The 19,056-nt window shown below is 38.3% G+C and overlaps 1 protein-coding gene and 1 long non-coding RNA gene across 4 annotated transcripts in view; both read left to right on the top strand.

Annotated features, from left to right (window-relative positions):
* The window catches only part of ZNF326 (zinc finger protein 326), a 38,506-nt gene extending 29,588 nt beyond the window's left edge, over nt 1–8,918 (top strand). For all 3 annotated transcript variants that reach the window (XM_014537349.1, XM_005863363.2, XM_014537350.1), the window contains exons 10-11: nt 642–737; nt 8,007–8,918. In XM_014537349.1, coding sequence (XP_014392835.1) covers nt 642–737; nt 8,007–8,393 — 483 coding nt within the window. In that variant the 3' untranslated portion in view covers nt 8,394–8,918. The remainder of the gene's footprint in view (nt 1–641; nt 738–8,006) is intronic.
* Nucleotides 8,919–17,698: 8,780 nt separating this feature from the next.
* LOC106725615 overlaps nt 17,699–19,056 on the top strand; it is a 4,689-nt gene continuing 3,331 nt past the window's right edge. Inside the window, exon 1 of the long non-coding RNA XR_001361542.1 lies at nt 17,699–18,243. This is a non-coding gene — a long non-coding RNA (uncharacterized LOC106725615). The remainder of the gene's footprint in view (nt 18,244–19,056) is intronic.

Below are 19,056 nucleotides of genomic sequence, written 5' to 3' on the forward strand. Positions count from 1 at the left end.
GCTTCTTATTTGCAACATAGTACATAGTTGCTTAGAGTTGCAGCTGAGAGGCCGGCAAGTTAGGCATTGGAGTCCGCAGTCACTGACGCAAGCAAGCCTCCCTGCTCGCTTCAGTGCCTGGCTGCTGGCCGCCATCTTGGCTGACAGTTAATTTGCATATACTCACTGATTAGCCAATGAAAAGGGTAGCGGTCGTACGCTAATTTCCATGTTTCTCTTTTATTAGTGTAGATGATAGGGTTGGATAGTCTTATGATAGTTATAGCCCAGAGGTAGACTAATTACTCTAGCTCAAAACTTTTTCTTTCTCTAGCATGAGAATTAATAGTTGGAGTAGTTGGCACTGGGCTAGTTGGAGGTAGAATAGAAAGAAGGGAAAGCAACTTTTTAGAATACCTAGACTTAAACTGTATGGTGACTGGGTGTGTGTTGTTGAAGCTGATCTGCTCATTGAATCTTCATTGTTTTAATCCATAGAATATTTACATGTGGTCACAGTAACTGTTGCTGCTTTATAACTTAATTGCCAGAAAGTAAATCATTTCAATCTAACAATTTGAGCATACAAGTGTTATTTTAATACAGAAATATTTTTTTATGACATAGCTTTCAAGTACTTAAGTGTATTCTATTTTTTATAGGTTTATAAGGAACAAATAAAAAGAGAGAGTGTCTTGACTGCTACAAGCATTTTGAATAATCCAATAGTGAAGGCGCGATATGAACGTTTTGTCAAGGTAAGATGTTAGGGTATCAGCTCTTTAGGTTATATTGTAGTATTGTAATAATTAAATGGTGATAGTAACTCTTTATGATACTTAAATATAGCACAACATTAGGAAGAGTTGTTCTTAATATCTTGAATACATGTAAAACATCTGTTTTTCCTATTTGTTGGGGTTTGTGGCGGGGGAGAGCCATAAGCCATTTTTCCGTTAACCCTTTCCTAGCTCTGGATCATTTGAGAAATGCACAGGAGTCTGATAGAATATCACAATGTCAGCTTTATTCTTGATTTTTAGCAAAAGGATGTCTTGAATATGTTTTAGATAGGTAGTTATGTGAGCCTTCTAACATTTCATTGGTAAATTACATAGGCTTATGTCCACCAACCTCTGTTACTGGTTTAGGTGGATAGCAACAGCTTTCCCCTAGTTTACCATGTGACATAGAATAGACTAGAATGCATCCTTTCTATTGCTAGGAAGACCCAAAAGAAGGGACCCAGAAGGGATTGAGTTGTGTATGTCCAGTTTCTTCTTCCAAGTATAGTTGGATAAGTCATTCCTCTTCCTTGGATGAAGCTGGAGGGGAAGCAGGAGATAAGCTGTGTTGCTTCAGAAAAACCTCCCTCATGGAATCAGGAGGCCAGGAGAAAGATTTGCCCCTAATGTCAGGAAACTCAGATGTGAACAATTAGTTATACCTGGCCCACTGCTTCTCAAACAATTTTTGCCCTATAATACTGAGGAATCTTTTCATTACATAAAGTCCTTTACATATTATGGGCACTTATAGTACAAACAGTAACTTATTTATTCAGGAAATAATAGAAATACATACTAGATTTTAGTTTTTGAGGTTTTTTTTTGTTTTGTTAATCCTTACCCGAGAATATTTTTTCCATTGATTTTTTTAGAAAGAGTGGAAAGGGGGAGTGGGGAGAGAGAGAGAAAGAAAGAGAAAGAGAGAGAAACATCGATGTGTCACATAGTTTGGTTGTCCCCCACATGCACCCCAATAGGCAGGGGATCAAACCTGCAAACCAGGTATGTGCCCTTGACCAGGAATTGAACCTGAAACCTTCCATGCACAGGCCAATGCTCCAACCACTGAGCATCACTGGCCAGGGCTAGTTTTTGAGTTTTTATAAAATAACTAGAGGCCCGGTGCACAAATTCATGCAGCATGGGAGGTTGGCTGTGGTGGGGAGGAGGGACCACAGGAGGTTGGCTGGCTGTCAGGAGGGACTGTGGGAGGTTGACCAGCCAGGGTGGGGGGAGGGACTGCAGGAGGTTGGCTGTGGGAACGCACTGACCACCAGGGGGCAGCTCCTGTGTTGAGCATCTGCCCCCTGGTGGTCAGTGCGCATCATAGCGACTGGTTGTTCTGTTGTAAAGTTTGCTTAGGCTTTTATATATATAGATACTTTATTTGAAAGTCATCCTACACCCGTGGTTGGCAAACTGCGGCTCGTGAGCCACATGCGGCTCTTTGGCCCCTTGAGTGTGGCTCTTCCACAAAATACCACCTGCGGGCGTGCACGTACAGTGCGATTGAAACTTCGTGGCCCGTGCGCATAAGTTGGTATTTTGTGGAAGAGCCACACTCAAGGGGCCAAAGAGCCACATGTGGCTTGCAAGCCGCAGTTTGCCGACCACTGTCCTACACTGAAAGAGTTGTTATGTTGAAGAATTACAAGTTTCTTATTTATATTAGTAACTAAATCTTGATAAATTAAAGAAGTTTGTTTATTTTGGCTGTTGTGGTGATTAACCACAACTAATGGTAGTTGGCTCCAATTCAATGCCAACAGGTATCTCCAGTTTGTTGTGTGGTGAAGAAGGAAAATTTATTCAATGCAAAACAGCTTAATTGTAATCCAGATGGCTGTGAAAATCTCAGGGCTGTGAGGCAGCCAGGGTGTAGGTTCTTCTCTATGGAGGCAGCTCTGTTCTCCTCCTGTTTGTCTACTCTGTCCTATGCCAGTCTGCTCTGGCCTGCACTGGTCTGCTCTGCTCCACTCAGTGAGACATCTTTGGTATTTCAGCTCAGCGAGGGAGACACAGTATATTCAATCTTAGATGGAAAGGGGAAGTGCTCTCTCAGAACCAAAGGAGCTGGCTTATATGGACAGAAGTTCCTGCCTCTGGTCCCTGATTTGTCCATCTTCATGCAAATGAGGACTCCAAATCCTCACAGTTTGATTGGTCCCAAAGGCACTGTTCTGATTGATCATAATAGATCTGCACAGCTTCAATTGGATAGGGAAAGCCTCAGTCCTATTGGTTGAAATAAGACTCCAGGAACTCCTTTGTAAGGGCTGGCACAGGTGGCAGGAGCAGTGTGTGCAGGCAATTTAGTGCAGGCTTCTCCCCAAAGTGCAGTTTGCATGAGATGCCCCTGTGTAGAAATGGCTGCTAGGCTCTGCTTTTTTTTTTTTTTTTAATTTGAGCCCAGTTAGCCACCAGAAGCTTTTCTTGGTAGTTGTTTTTTTTTCTCAAGGTTTACAATGCTTAATAAACCATTAAGTTAACCTTCAACTAAGTGCCTTCCAAGTTGAATAAATCTCAGTTCTTTTGGTTTATTCCTTACGGGCTTATTTTCAGATTTGTTAACCATATTTGTCATTGTTTACTACATTCTTTTATTTTTATTGATTTTTTTTTTTTTTAGAGAAAGAGAGAAACATCAACTTTGTTGTTCCACTTATTTATACATTCATTAGTTGATTCTAGTATGTGCCCTGACCAGGGATCAAACCAGCAACCTTGGTGTTTCGGGACGATGCTCTAACCAACTAAATTATCCGGTCTGGGCTTTACTACATTTTTGACACCACTTTTAAAAAGCGAATGTAGCACTAATTGAAATCCAAGTTTTTGGGACATATGGCATCAAAAAGATAGGAGCTAAATTAGGAAAAATTAGATTTTTATTCTTGCTATATCATACACTCTTGAGAAGTTAATGGCTTCTATTGATGTATGAAAATAATTTTTAAAGAGAGAATACAAATTAGAATTTCTACATAGGGTTTTCAAGCTGCACTTTAGAGTCAGTTCATGGAAAAAGAGACATCACAGGTGGGGTGTCTTGCTCATGGACCTATTTTGGAGAAAGTACCTGAACTGAGAAGAACTCAAGATCCTTTACTCTGAATGTGATCCATGGACCAGCAGTATTGGTGTTACCTGGGAGCTCATTAGAAATGCAGTTTTATTTTCAGTTAATGTCCAGGCCTATTGAATAAGAATCTTCATTTTAACAAGATTTCAGTTGATTCATTTGCATTAAAATTCAAGAAGCACTGATGTCACATTGCTCAATGATTTCCCTTTGTTCTGCATTTCTGTCTATTTCCTGTTGTCATTCCCTAGAATATCTCTGTTTGTAGTCAGCTCTGGTCATGGTTTAAAAGTCTTACTTCCAAGTGCTCTCAGTCTGATAAAATACCGTTTTTAATCTTTACCCCATGAAGATATCAGTTCATCAGTTTCTTTCAGTTCTCCAATTGTGTCATCTTGTTTTCTTCACTCCCTGGCCTGGACACACGGTCAGCTTTTACAGTAATGCAGTGCTGCCATTGTTAAACCCCCTGCTCATCTGTTCTTCTGCCTCTTACCAGTCACCAGCACTGTGCCATCTATGGTTAGCTTTATTAACTGTCTGTCTTGCTAAAAATATCATGGAATTGTTTGCCACATTTTTACTGTAGTTCACAATAATTTTACTTATTACCTACCAATGTAATATGTTTCCCATAGTTACTGCTTCAAAACTGTTCTACTCTTCACATAGCCAGATTTCATCCTTACTCCCCTCACTTCCTTTATTCTTATTTCTTTCTTCTTTTAGGGTGATTGAGACCATTTGATGCGAACTCTATAGTTCTCTCCTTCTCTGCCTTAGATTAATCTTTCCCTCACCTTTTTTGTTATCTGTGAGGGAAAAGACACTTCTTTACTCTTCATGTGTGTTCTTGTTTCATTGGTTATCTCTTTCCTTACCTGCATCTGACTTCTCTTTATTTTATTATCTTACCCAAACAGACATGCTTATGAGATCCCTACACTAAAAATGACTTAACTTTTCCTAGTCTCTGGTCATACGTGAAAAGGTAGTTTACCCTGCATTGTGCTCTTTACTTCCTCTATATTATTCATTCTTTAACCCAGTAGTTCTCAATTGGAGATGTGTAATTAGAATCACCTATTAGGCTCAAATCAAATAAAAATCTGCCTATGCCCTTTTTAAGACCTTTAATATTAGGGCATTCTAAACACCTCTGATAAATTATCTCTGAAATGCTTCTTAAATATGCAGATTACCAGACTTCTTCCCTGAGAATTTTGACTCAGGAGATTTGAAATTGAATCAGGAATTTGTGTTTTTAGCAAGAGTTCCACTACTTGACTAAATTAAAATTTGGGAGTGTTAGACCTGAGCCTTTTCTTTTGAGAGCTTTGTGGAAAATTGTGGCAATCACTTCTTGGGCAATTCTTGGGTAGAACTTTCACTTATGTCATCCTTTTGAAACTGCTCTAAGATGACCAGTGACCTAATTTTCAAATAAAACATTTTAATGGTTTATTCTTTATTATTTTAAACTTAGCAAATAAGGGGATAGTAAAATAAATCCCTCACAGAGCTTTAATAGTTATCAACTCTATTGACCTTTTCCCATTCTGTTTAGTGTTACTTGCTTCCATTACTTAACACTGCTGTTCTATCACTTACTTATTCTTGAAACTTTGTTTTGGCAGATATTTTGCTGTCCTGGGTTTCCTCTTACATTCAGTGTTCCTTTTCTAACTTCTACCCCCAAGTATAGGCATTTTCAAAGGGTTTTATTCTTGGAGCTTTTTTCCACTTTCTCCCTCAGACCACCCCTGCATTTGTCTCATTTAAAACCTTGACTTCACCACTTACTCTGTGCAAGCAATTCACAAATCTAAACATCTTACTTTGAACCCTCTTCTGAGTTGCAAATTTATAACTGCCTGTTAGTCATTTAGACACCTGAAATTCTAATTATATGTAGCATATACCTGCTTCTTCTCCTTTCCTCATCCTATTTTAACTATTGTTACTGGTGCCACAACATACTTTATACTTCCCTTTCCTGGGCTGTTAGAGTAGCCTTCTCACTAGTATTTCTTTTCTTGCTGCTCCAGCTTATCCTGCACATTCCTACCTGGTTTATCTTAAAGTGTATCACTAGTCTTATAAAAACCTTTATTGCCTCTTCATTCCTGCTATATTAACATAGCCTTCTGATGTGGTCCAATTTTTGAGACTTAATTCAGATACATAATTCAAGTATTTATTTAATTGATTTTAGAAAGAGAGAGAAAGGTACAGGGAGGGAGAGAGACACATCAATCAGCTGTCCCCTGCACGCCCCCTACTGGGGATGGAGCTCACAACCTGGGCATGTGTCCTGACCAGGAATCAAACAAGAGACCTTTGGTACATGAGACAATATTCAGCCAATTGAGCCACACTGACCGGTGCATCAGTTATTTAAATAAAAATATTAAAATACAATTGTGTTTATGAATATTTAGTGCATTAAATATTTGTCTATTTTTTTAAAGAAAAATTAGGTACATTATTTTCATTTGAATTTTTAAAAACATTTTAAGCTATATAAACTTATTGCATTCTTTTTAAATACGTTTTTATTCATATTTTTGGAGGGAGAGAGATAGAAACATTAATGAGAAACATCGATTTGCTGCCTCCTGCACTCCCCCTACTGGGGGTCGAGTCCACAAACTAGGTATATGTCTTGACTGGGAACTGAACTGGTAACTCGGTGCATGGGATGATGCTCAACCAATTGAGTATCAATCAGGCTCATTTGAGTTTTTAAAGATATTCTGCAACAGCAGTACATTGACTACTAGTATAATTAAGTAGAAGATAAATATCTTTTAAAAATATTTTTATTGATTTCAGAGAGGAAGGGAGAGGGCAAGGGACAGAGAGATAGAGGGAGAGATGAGAGAGAATCATTGATCGGCTGCCTCCTGTGCACCCCCTACTGGGGATGAGCCCATAACCTAGGCATGTGTCCTTGATCAGAATTGAACTCAGAACCCTTCAGTATGCAGGCCAACGCTCTATCCACTGAGCCAAACCAACTAGGGCAAAAGTTAGATATTTTACTTCATCTGCTTAGTTTCTACGAAAACCCATATATTTGTCTTTGTTCTACACACATACAAAATTTTAGAAATTCAGTTAAAAACATAGGACCTTTAAGCCTTCCAGTTTATGAGTATAAAGTAATGAATTCAGTAATGTATATACTCACTTTGGCATGAATAGGTACTCAACAGATATTTAGTGGATTTGTCATCTATCTTCTGTCTGTATATATGAAAAGCCAGTGACCGGAACGACCAGAACGACCGGTCGCTATGATGCCCACTGCGACCAGCAAACTGGTCAATGGGGGGGGGTGGTCCAATTGGCCAACCTCCCGTGGCCCCTCCCCCTGGCTGGCCCCACCCCTGATCGGCCTCTTCCACCCTGATTGAGGGCGGGGTAGCCGGCCAACCCCCCCATGGCCCTTCCCCCCTGCTGGCCCTGCCCCTGATCACCTTCCCACCCCAATAGGGGGCGGGGTTGGCCAGCCAACCTCCTGCAGCTCCTCCCCCTGGCCAGCCCCACCCCAGATGGGCCCCCACCATGCCAATCAGGGGCAGGGCTGGCAGCCAACCACCTTCGGCCCCTCCCCCGATGGGCCCCCACCACCCTGGTCAGCCCGTGGCCCCTCCCCCCAACTAGCTCCGCCCCTGACCGGCTCCCCCACTCTGATCAGCAGGGCTGGCTGGCCAACCACTCATGGCCCCTTCCCCAGGCCGCTGGACCCCGATTGGCCCCCTCACCCGATTTGGGGGCGGGGCCCGCTGGCCAATTGCCCACAGCTCCTCCCTATGGCTGGCCCCACCCCCAACCAGCCCCCCACCCCAATCGGGAGTGGGGCCCACCGGCCAATCGCCATGGCCCCTCCCCACGGCTGGCCCAGCCCTGATCAGGCCTGATTGGGGCGGGCTGGCCAGCCAACCTCCTGCTGTCTCCTCCTCCCGACAGGCCTAAGCCCCGATCCGTCCCGATTGGGGCCGGGCTGGCCAGACTCCACCCATGCACGAATTCGTGCACTGGGCCTCTAGTGTTAAAATAAAAAGCTTTGAAAGTATTTTGATGATAGAGCATATAAAAATTTCACTGATATAAAATGTGCTGATTTTAAAAGCTATTTCTCATGTTTTTAGGGTGAGAATCCTTTTAAAATTCAAGATCATTCTCAAGATCAGCAAATAGAAGGAGATGAAGAGGAGGAAGAAAAGATTGGTGAACATATTGAAGAGGAGGAAGAAGAGGAAGAAGAGGAGGAAGTGGGGGAAGTGGAGGGAGTAGGGGAAGCAGAGGGAGTAGAGGAAGTAGAGGGTGTAGAGGAGGCAGAGCGTGTAGGGGAAGCAGAGGAAGTGGTGGGGGTAGAGGAAGCAGGAGAAGGTGAAGGAATAGAGGGAGTGGGGGACATAGAGGGAACAGGGGAAGGAACGGGAGTGGGAGAAGGAACGGGAGTGGGGGAAGGAGAGGAAGAAGCAGCAAAGGAAGAGCATGTAAGCCTTCCTGCTGACCAACCAGAAGAAAATTAAATATAAGGTATTAGATATAAAAGAAGCTTTAAATTTCTGTCCTAATGTGGAAAAGGGTAAGAATTTTAATAGTTTAAAATAAGAGAGTTAACACCCATGTTGCATGCATTCCACACATTAAAATTTTATTTTATATAATTTTTAAATGTTTGGCATTTGTTTAAATAAAATGAAGGTATTAGTTTAGTTTTTATAGTTACCCAACTTAGATTCAATAAATTGTTTGTATAATTTGTAAGCTTAATTTTTATTACTTTATTGGTGTTAGGATAACAGATATGTATTGTTAGTATATCTATTCTAATCATTTGAACTTAAATGCTGCTCTTGGGAGTATATATTCAAGTGTGCATTAATGTTTTGAATACTTACCCTGGAAGAGATTAATTGGGCAAGTATTTTGTGCTCTGTGTATTTTTTTACTGCATTGAACATTGAATAGTAATTTGCGTTAAGATACGCTTCAAGGCTTTTTGTGACCATGTTTCCCTTTGTAGTAATAAAATGTTTTTTACAAAAACTCTACCTGGATTAGCAATTTTACATGAAACAGTTCAGCAATTAGATGAGTATTTAAAATCAGGATTTGCCTAATGCATGAGTTCAGCTCACAGGTATTTTAAGATGATTGAGAAGACTTGAATTATAGAAAAACTTTACCTCAATCATATTTTAAAATGTATTACTAAATATTTTTTAATATTTCAAGTAGAGGTCAGTCTATAACTTACCTATTTATACTTGCTTTAATTAATTTCATTTCTTGGTGCCTGTGTCAAATCTTGAAATCTTTTTGAAAATACATTTGCATACAAGTAATTTTTTATAATTGTGTTAGTTATTTTGTAATGTCAGTATTTGGTTGAAGAACCAAGAAGCAAACTATCACTTTTTAAAAAAAAGAATTATTTCTTTTGAATATTTCTCTCCTCTTTTTACTTTTTGTAAGCCATATGCTTATACACTCTAATAATAAAAGGGTAATATGCTAATTAGACCGGACAGCCGAATGACCTTCCGGACGACTTCTGGACGAAGCCAGGGCTGTGAGGGCCGAGCCCCTTGCACGAATTTCGTGCATCAGGCCTCTAGTATACTCTAAAAGAGAAGATGAGATTGATAGGTGATCTGTTTTCAGGTGACCATTTATATCACTGAAAAACAGTGCTCTCTCTTTGGATCTTTACTCTGGCATCTTTTGAGAGGGGCTCTCTTTCAAGGAAATTAGCTTCTCAAAATTTGAGGCACCAAATGGATCAAGACATGGGTGTATTAACTAATTTCAAGGCATTAAATGGATAATTGGGCATTTGTAGAATTTCACAGATAATTTCTCTCTTTGCATACAGTTAAAGCTTTTAAATAGATTTAAAAAGTTTTTTATAAGTTTTTACTGATTTGAAAAAGGGAGATACAGAATCATTAATGTGAAGCATCGATTGGCTGCCTCATGCATGCCCCCTATTGGGGATGGAGCCCGCAACCAGGGCATGTGCCTTCAGTGGAAATTTAACCAGTGATCTCTTGGTGCATGGATCGACACTCAATCCACTGAGCCACATCAGCTGGGCTAAAGAGATTTTTTAAAATTAAGGCCAATATGAATTTGTTCTTGTGGGCTAGATTCGCTTATCTTTCAGCTGGGAAAATACAATGGGCATTTATATTCATCTACAGGGATTTGGAGCTAAGAAAGGTTAGTGAAGATGGGAGAAATTTGGAGCCTATCTAGGAGTCTGTATGTACTTTCAGTGGCTTCAGAAAGTCTTTTTGCTCAGAAGTTTATATTTTAAGGATACTAGGATTTGATTAATCCTTTCGTTTCTCCTTTTTAAAAAAATATTGTGGAAAGGCTAAGTTAAAAGGAGAATAGATCTCTTGGAGTTAGTACGTTCTTTTGTTTCTAAGTAGGATTTTGTTTTTTTAAAGAAACTTTTGGGAAGAATCCTGTATAACAACTTCTAAGTAAATGTTTTAGAATGAGAGCTAGGCAAGTACATCTAAGTAGTAATTTTTGTGGGAAACCTGTAAAATTCTTTATTCAACTAGCTTATTTACATAGTATTAATAAATTGTACTTTGTTATTGTGCTTAATTCAGAAATTAACAATTTGATAATTATTAAAAGGCAGTTTAATTTGCAGGCAGATTAATTTTTGTGATCCTTTATGTTTATATTTTCAATACTTTTGTGATAAAGGTTTATATAATATCTTTAATAATTTAACTTCTGTTATCTAAGTACAGCATGTCACAAAGAAACTATACACACTTCAAATAATTATAAGGGCAGTGCTTATTAAAATACATTTCATTTGTCCTAACCGGTTTGGCTCAGTGGATAGAGCGTCGGCCTGCAGACTGAAAGGTCCCAGGTTCGATTCCGGTCAAGGGCATGTACCTTGGTTGCGGTCACATCCCCAGTTGGGGGTGTGCAGGAGGCAGCTGATCGATGTTTCTCTCTCATCGATGTTTCTAACTCTCTATCCCTTTCCCTTCCTCTCTGTGAAAAATCAATAAAATATATTTTAAAAATACATTTCATTTAAACAATGTAATAGAATCAGTTGTTAAAGTGTGTATACATTTTTTTGGGACACCCTGTATTTGTTTTCTTTATTAAAAAACTAAACATTAGTTCTAATAACCAAAGAAATTTATTTATAACCTACACAGTTGCTTAAGCCAGATGTCTACAGACTGTCCTATATGCTTCCCTTTTTAGCCCTTCCTACCTCCAGTCTATCAGAAAGTCTATGTTTTCTGCTTCCAAAATTTATCTGCTCACTCTTCCGTCTCTTCTGCTACCAACCCAGTTTCAGTCACCATCATCTCTTTCTTGGACTATTGAAATAGCTTATTAACTAATCTCGCTTCCACCTTGACACTGTTAGACTCATTTAAAAAAAAAAATATATATATATATTGATTTCGGAGACAAAGAGAAAGGGAGAGAGAGATAGAAACATCAATAATGAGAGAGAATCATCGATTGGCTGCCTCCTGCACGCCCCTATTGGGGATCAAATCTGCAACCTGGGCATGTACCCTTGACCAGAATCGAACCTGGGACCTCTCAGTCTCCAGGCCGATGCTCTATCCACTGAGCCAAATCGGCTAGGGCTAGACTCAGTTTTGCACACAGAAGTAAATCATTTTAAAATGTAATTCAGATTATGCTGGCCATCTGCTTCTTTTTGTACCTGTACAATCCAAACTCCTTATCATGGCAGTCAGGCCTGGCCTAGCTTTCCAGCTTTTATCATACTGTTCTTTTTACCAGCCATAATGGCTTTCAGTTATTTTTTTAATGAAGCTTTTCCCTATTTCCAGATCTTTGTAACCTATACTTGTCAGCTCTCCTTGGTGGACTCTTCATCCTTCAGGTCACCTTCAATATTGGAAAAGGCTTTTCTGAGGAAATACAAGGGAATGGTTAAGTTTTTTTTTTTTAAGTGAGGATTTGGAGTCATCTACATATTTGATTTACTAGAGCATATTCTTTGGAGGTGATGTATTTTTAAGAAGTTTCCCAGGTGTTTCTGATGGTAGTGATCAGTGATTGCATTTTGATAACATTTATAAGGCTCTTAAACAAATTTCTAGTGCCTACAACTCTTCCATATCAAAGCCAGAACTTCTGCCTGTTAGTGATCAGGCATAGGAGGAGTCTTCGTAATATTTTTTTACTAGAGCATTGGAGCATTGAAATGACCTGTGGGAATCAGAAAACTGGGCCTTGTTTTTAATTTTGTTCTGTTTGGAATTAGATTATGTAATTCTCACAACCATATTGTGAAGTCATAATAATAGGATTAGTACTTTAATCATATAACAAGCTCTCTGGCTTGTGTCATTCCCCTACTTGAAATACTTTATGGTGTGGCATCCCTGGCTCTCTGTGTTTGTTCCTGGCCTGCTTCTCCTGCCTTACATCTCAGTCTTATTTGTATTAACTGCCTGTCCCCTTAAACATATGAATTTACATCTTGCTTCAGGAGACAGTGGTTTCTAGTTTCCAAGGTTTGACTATGACATGACTATATATATATATATAATCGCATTATTATAAAATATACTTATTTATATTTTATACCTACTGTGATTTATAATAGTATAATATAATAACTTAAAAACCTCTAATCCTTTTTAATAATGAGGTGGAATAACTGAAAATATCTACAGAAATTTGTATACCAAAGCCATGGACATACAGAAAAAACTACAAAGGGACATGATGGTAGTGCATGTTCAAATGTATTTGAGAATTCTGTTTTTATTGACAAGATTATTGTTATTGTAGAGGTTATCTCATTATTATCAGACTTACATTATTTAACATTTGCTTTGCTTACCAGATTTTTATTTTGAATACAGACTTTTTACGGATATGTGAAATTTACCCCTTTAACCATTTTTTGAGTGCACATTCAGAGGCCTTAATGACAAAACTTTTGATTACAGTTTGATATTCATCGTAGTTCTGCTGATGGATATAAGATGGCATGTAGTCATGCTGACAGTGCTTTAGTCCATGTGGCAGTTACAGTTCATGTCATAAATCTGCAGTTTGTCTTTGAGAGTTACAGCCCTATAGCTGGGTCTGTTAACTGGGTCTTTGTTTGGTGTGCAGTCAGGGAGCCTGCACGGCTGGAGGGCAGTCTTGGCAGTGGTGGGTTCAGTCTGCGCTGCACTCTTTAAGGCCTTTCTGGAAAGTGTCATACTAGTCTCTCCAATTTCATTTCCCTTTCTTCTGATTTTTGTTTAAATTTTTTTCTAAAAAGGTTGTATATTAGTGGTCGGGTGAGGTAGTGTTGATGGTGACAGGAGATGGCCTCCTGATGACGGAGTGTGGAAGGGATCTATAGGGGCTTAGTGAGGATTATGGCGAGTTCTAGATCAGAAGGGCATACTGGTTTCAAGCCATGAATCTAAAGTTCTGTTAAAATCACAGAAGACATACAATGAGAAAATTATAGCAATGAAGGCAAATTCTTAACCACAGTAGAAAGACAACAAGGGTGCTGTGAGGCATTTCTAGAAGATATAAACCAAGGAACCAGATCTTAGTCAAACAGAGAGGACCACAGGTGCAAGCAGCTGAAATTAAGGAATTTTTTCCATTTTAGAGGAGCTATGAGAGTGGTGGCTGCAGTTTGATAAGCCACATTTTAAGGACTGAATAGTTATGTCAGTCCCTGGCTCGGAGTTATTGGTCCATAGTATTCCTCTAAGCTAAAGCCATAACACAGCTTGTTGTTTGCCAAATAGAGTGAGACTCCTGATATAGTAGTTTCCCAAAGCATGTATGGGGGCCATCGAAGTGTGGCAATGCCGTAGGTGTCTTGTGGGTACTATAAGGAGCTTCGATTCCTAACGCTTGGAAAGCAGGCAAAGAAAAACCTGGTGGCTGTCTAGTTCCCATTTTTCATACTGACTGCTCTTCCCTCCTTCCTCGTACACTTAAAATGATGGTCCTTGTGATCAAAATCTGCTAGGGAATTTCACTCAAGCTGAGAAAAACTTCAGGAAACAGTATTGAAAAATCTAGTAATTGGCTGACTACCATCTGCATACTTCCCATTGCCTGTTTTTGTACGGATTTTATATTTTTAAAGGGTTGTAAAAAACAAAGAATATGTGACAGATTCCTAATGTGCACATCAAAGCCTAAGATACTAACTGGCCCTTTACAGAAAAAATTTGCTGGTCCCTAAGGTTCTCATTTACCAATAGAGACAGGCAACCCAGAAGCAACAAACATTAAGGAAAAGAGCCACATGAAAGATAGGCAGTGAACTTAAATAATTCCTGGGGAAACAAGGCAGGAAAAAAAGAGAACTTTTTGAGTAAGGATAATTAGTATTATATGTAACAATAGTCATAATTACAATAATTAGTTTTACATGTTATCCTGCTGGGGAAACAAGGCAGGAAAAAAAGAGAACTTTTCGAGTAAGGATAATTAGTATTATATGTAATAATAATTAGTCATAATTACAATAATTAGTTTTACATGTTATCCTCATATAGTATAAATCATATCTTCAAAGAGATTTTAGAGGTTACTGTGTTCATATTTTGGTAATAAAAAAATAGTTGATAAAATAAAAATACTTTAGGCCAATTGTTGAATAAAACATGTCCAAAAACAAAATTACTGACTTAGCATTTTGAGCTGAGGGATACTTTCAGAATCTTAAAAGAATATAAGGCCAAACAGAAAGTATGAGAAAATTTAAAAGACAGAAGATCCAGGTAAATGCCATCCATTTAAAATGAAACTTCAGGTTAGGAACCACATGTATAGCGAATTCACCATTGAAGACCTACATATGTCAGGTGCATGGTGCTCAATAAATATTTTTGAGGAATGAGTGAATGTATTGTTTGTGTATATATGAGTTCCAGAAGATGAGAACACACAAAAAAGTGAAGAAAATAAATAATAGGGACAAAATATTCTGATGAAAGACTGACATCATATTAAAAGGCTTGAGTACTGAGGAAAAATAAAAAAGGAGACATACACTTAAAGATAAATTCTGACGAAGTTTCTGTAAACCCAGGATAAAGAGAAAAATCTTAAAATGTCTAAAAAGCAATTTGCTTATAAGGGGAAGAGTGACAATGATCTTAGACTTGTCATCGGTACATTGGGATGCTAGAAGATACTATTTTTAAAGTTATGAGTGAAAATTGTTTTGAATTTGGAATTATGTTGAGTCAAACTATAATTTTAAGAGTGAGGGCACAAAATAAAGGCATTTTAGCAATTCAGACACATGGAGGACTCAGAAATTAACTCAAAACTACATAATATGACACCAAACTATGTAATGAAAATGTGAACAAGAAGAAAGGCACACATTTGCAATCAGAGCTCAGTATTTGAACATACCTCTTTCAGAAATTATCAGACGAAGAGTTCAAAATTGAGGACACTGGTTTTGAATCATACAATTAACAAACTTTAATAGAGTATTTCTTTTCAGATATGAAAATGATCATGATGTAAACCACAGAAATACAGGCTGCATCCTGTTACCAATAAGCTAGAAATTAACAAGTGGATAGCAATACACCAATACAACTTTAATCAGTATATAAAAGAAAACATGTTCTTAGAATGCTTGTGTTTAAACAAAATAAAAATTTATGAAATTTTGAGACAACTATTTTAATTAAGCTGTTCCAGGTTATACAGAAACCTGAAATACCTCTCAATTTGGTCTCTGAGGCTAGCATACCCCTTATTTTAAAATATTGTCCATCAAAGATAACTACAGACATATCTCAGGAACAAATGTAAATCATTGAAAGAACATTAGCAAACAATCCAAAAGAATTGTCATGACAAAGTAGGGTTTGCTCAAAGAACACAATTAATGTAACTCAGTACACTTGGAAATCTATTCCTATAACTTTTTACATTAGAAAAACATGATAATCTTGATAGATGCTGGAAAAACATTTTCTAAAATTTAACATTTCAGATTTCAATTTTGTCAGGCTAGGAATAGAAACTTGGCTAAGGATATCTACCAAAAATGTTCAGCAAATGTCCACATTCAAGTCAGAGCAAGCCTGTTGGCTATACAACAGTCACTTAACCCAAAGAAATAGAAATATTAGGGAGAGACAACACAGCCATTATTTTAGGCAGTATGATTGTGGAGGCAGTACATTTGAGAGAATGAATTGGAAAACTATTAGCTCTGATAAGAGTATTTTTGTTTAAGAATTTAACATACAAGTTTGCAGCTTTCTATAGACCGGTATCAGACAATTAGAAATGTGATTTAAAAATTCCCATTTGCAATAAAAATCTATATGCTCTCAGCAATTCTTAGACACTTTCCGCCTGCCCCCACATTTTACTATCTTTGGGTTGGAATGTATTTTACAATTGATGGCACCTTACCATTGCTGTTGGCCACGGGGTATTTGTTGCGTAAAGAACTATATGCTCGCTAAGAGTGAGTGGGGAAAGCACAAATCCCTATGGAAAAAAAAACCCCTACATTTTTAATGAAGGGTATAAAACGCCTGAATAAATAGCTAAAATATCCTGTGTTCCTGTTTATAAAAACTGTTATGTCCAGACATCAATTACCTTAAAATGAATTTATAAATTCCAATTCCAATGGGATTTTGTTACTTAGAATTAATGTTGTCTGTGAGAGCAAGTTATAACTAACAGTAGCTTACATAAGATTGAAGTGTCTCATAAAAATTCAGGAGGGCAATCTAGGGCTGGTGGTGCCCTTCCAGGTATCAGAAACGGATGCTCCTGGCTTCCAAACCTTTGATCTCCAGTGAGCCTGTCTCTTCTGGTCAATGGACAGGAAGAGAATAACGGTCACACACCTGAACTTTGAGAACAGTTGCCCGAAATTGTACCTACGTATCTGTTAATCCCATTGCTTAAAACACGAACACTCCTGCCAAGAAGGCTGGGATTTGTATTTATTCTCTATGCCCGTGTTTCCAGCTAAAAAGCAGGGGTCCTATGCAACCTGTGGGTCGCGACCCCTTTGGCGGTCGAACGACCCTTTCACAGGGGTCGCCTAAGACCATCCTGTATATCAGATATTTACGATTCATAACAGTAGCAAAATTACAGTTATGAAGTGGCAACGAAAATAATTTTATGGTTGGGGGTCACAACATGAGGAACTGTTTTAAAGGGCCAGAAGGTTGAGAACCACTGGATTAAAGGAAAGGGGGAAATGGATATTAGGGTACTATTAGCCACATATGCCATTCAAGTGACTCAGAAATTCATATGCAAAGTAACCAAGAAAAACTAAAAAGAACAATGAGGAAAATTTGACTACGTTTCTTACTAGAAACAAAACTACAATACTGTATCAAAAAATCAATGAAACAAAGGAAAAGAATAATAATATGTAGATATATGGTATATGATAAAGATACAGTTTTAAATGATGGGTAAAGAAGTAGCCTGTGAGTGAATTGGAGACAGAATAGCCACACTGGGGGTACCTGCCCATGTCACACTATACACAAAGATACATTTCAAGTGGATTAAAGAGAACGGTTAAAAAAACCAAAGTACATAAGTGCTAAAATGTAGGAAAATCATAATGTTGGGGTGCAGGTTTTCCTAAGCAAGATATAAACCCAAGGCGTGGCTCAGTGGTTGAACATCAACCTATGAACCAGGAGGTCACGGTTTGATTCCCGGTCAGGGCACATGCCTGGGTTATGGGCTCGGTTCCTGGTAGGGGGCGCACAGGAGGCAGGGGATCACTGATTCTCTCTCATCATTGCTCTTTATATCTCCCTCTCCCTCTCTGAAATCAATAAAAATGTATTTAAAAAAAGATATAAACCCCAAAAATGAGACCTAAGGAAAAATAGCGACACATTTGGAACATGAAACGACTGCAGGGTGAAAGACCCTGAGCAAAGTTGAGAGGGGAGGAGACACTTGCAGTACGTATATATGACACAAAAGATTAAGTTAATAAAAAACTTCAGCATATCAATTATTACATTGATAAATATTCAGAGATTTATAATAGCCACTTTTGGTGAGGAAAATAGGCCCTCTACCAGATGGTGAATGGCTGAACAAATTGTTTCATCTTATTTGGAGGGCAATTTGGAAGTAAGTAGCAAAATTTAAAATGCACATACTATCTGATCTCTCCTATAAACAACTATTCATTTGCCTGAAATCACAAATGCCTGAAATACACATGAATGCAAAGATACTTTATTTCATCTAATCTAAAATGTATTGAGACTAATGCTCTTTTACTATTACCAGAAGTCAAAAAACGATTTTTACGCAACGAATACCTCGTGGCCAACAGCAATGGTAAGGTGCCATCAATTGTAAGATGCATTCCAACCCAAAGGTAGTAAAATGTGGGGGCAGGCAGGAAGTGTCTAAGAATTGCTGAGACAGGGTGCATCTATAAGAATGGTCTTCCCAGCATTATTTGTAATAATGAGAAATTGGAATCAGCATAAATATTCAGCCATAAGGGGAATAAATTATGTATAGTCATAACAATTGAATACTCTAGCCCAGTGATGGTGAACCTTTTGAGCTTGGCGTGTCAGCATTTTGAAAAACCCTAACTTAACTCTGGTGCTGTGTCACATATAGAAATTTTTTGATATTTGCAACCACAGTAAAAGACTTATATTTTTGACATTTATTGTATATATTTAAATGCCATTTAACAAAGAAAAATCAACCAAAAAAATGAGTTCGCATGTCACCTCTGACATGTGTGTCATAGGTTCGCCATCACTGCTCTAGCCATTAGGGAGAATGAGAGAGATCTTTATGCTTTGACATGAAAATATCCTAAGATATATTGTGAAAAGGAAAAAGGCTACTTCCAGTAGAATGTACGTTTTAAAGTTTTACTTAGGAAAATTATCTACACTAATAAAAGAGAAACATGGTAATTGGCGTACGACCGCTACCCTTCCCATTGGCTAATCAGGGAGATATGCAAATTAACTGACAACCAAGATGGTGGCCGGCAGCCAGGCAGCTTGAAACTAACATGAGGCTTGCTTCCTTCAGTGACGGGGAGGAAACCAACGTTCCCCGCCTGCCTTGCAGGCCTCTGAGCCTGCAGTTTGAACATTGTAACATTTATAGAAGCTAAAAAAA

Source organism: Myotis brandtii, unplaced genomic scaffold (genome assembly GCF_000412655.1).
Source record: "Myotis brandtii unplaced genomic scaffold, ASM41265v1 scaffold177, whole genome shotgun sequence".
NCBI lineage: Eukaryota > Metazoa > Chordata > Mammalia > Chiroptera > Vespertilionidae > Myotis > Myotis brandtii.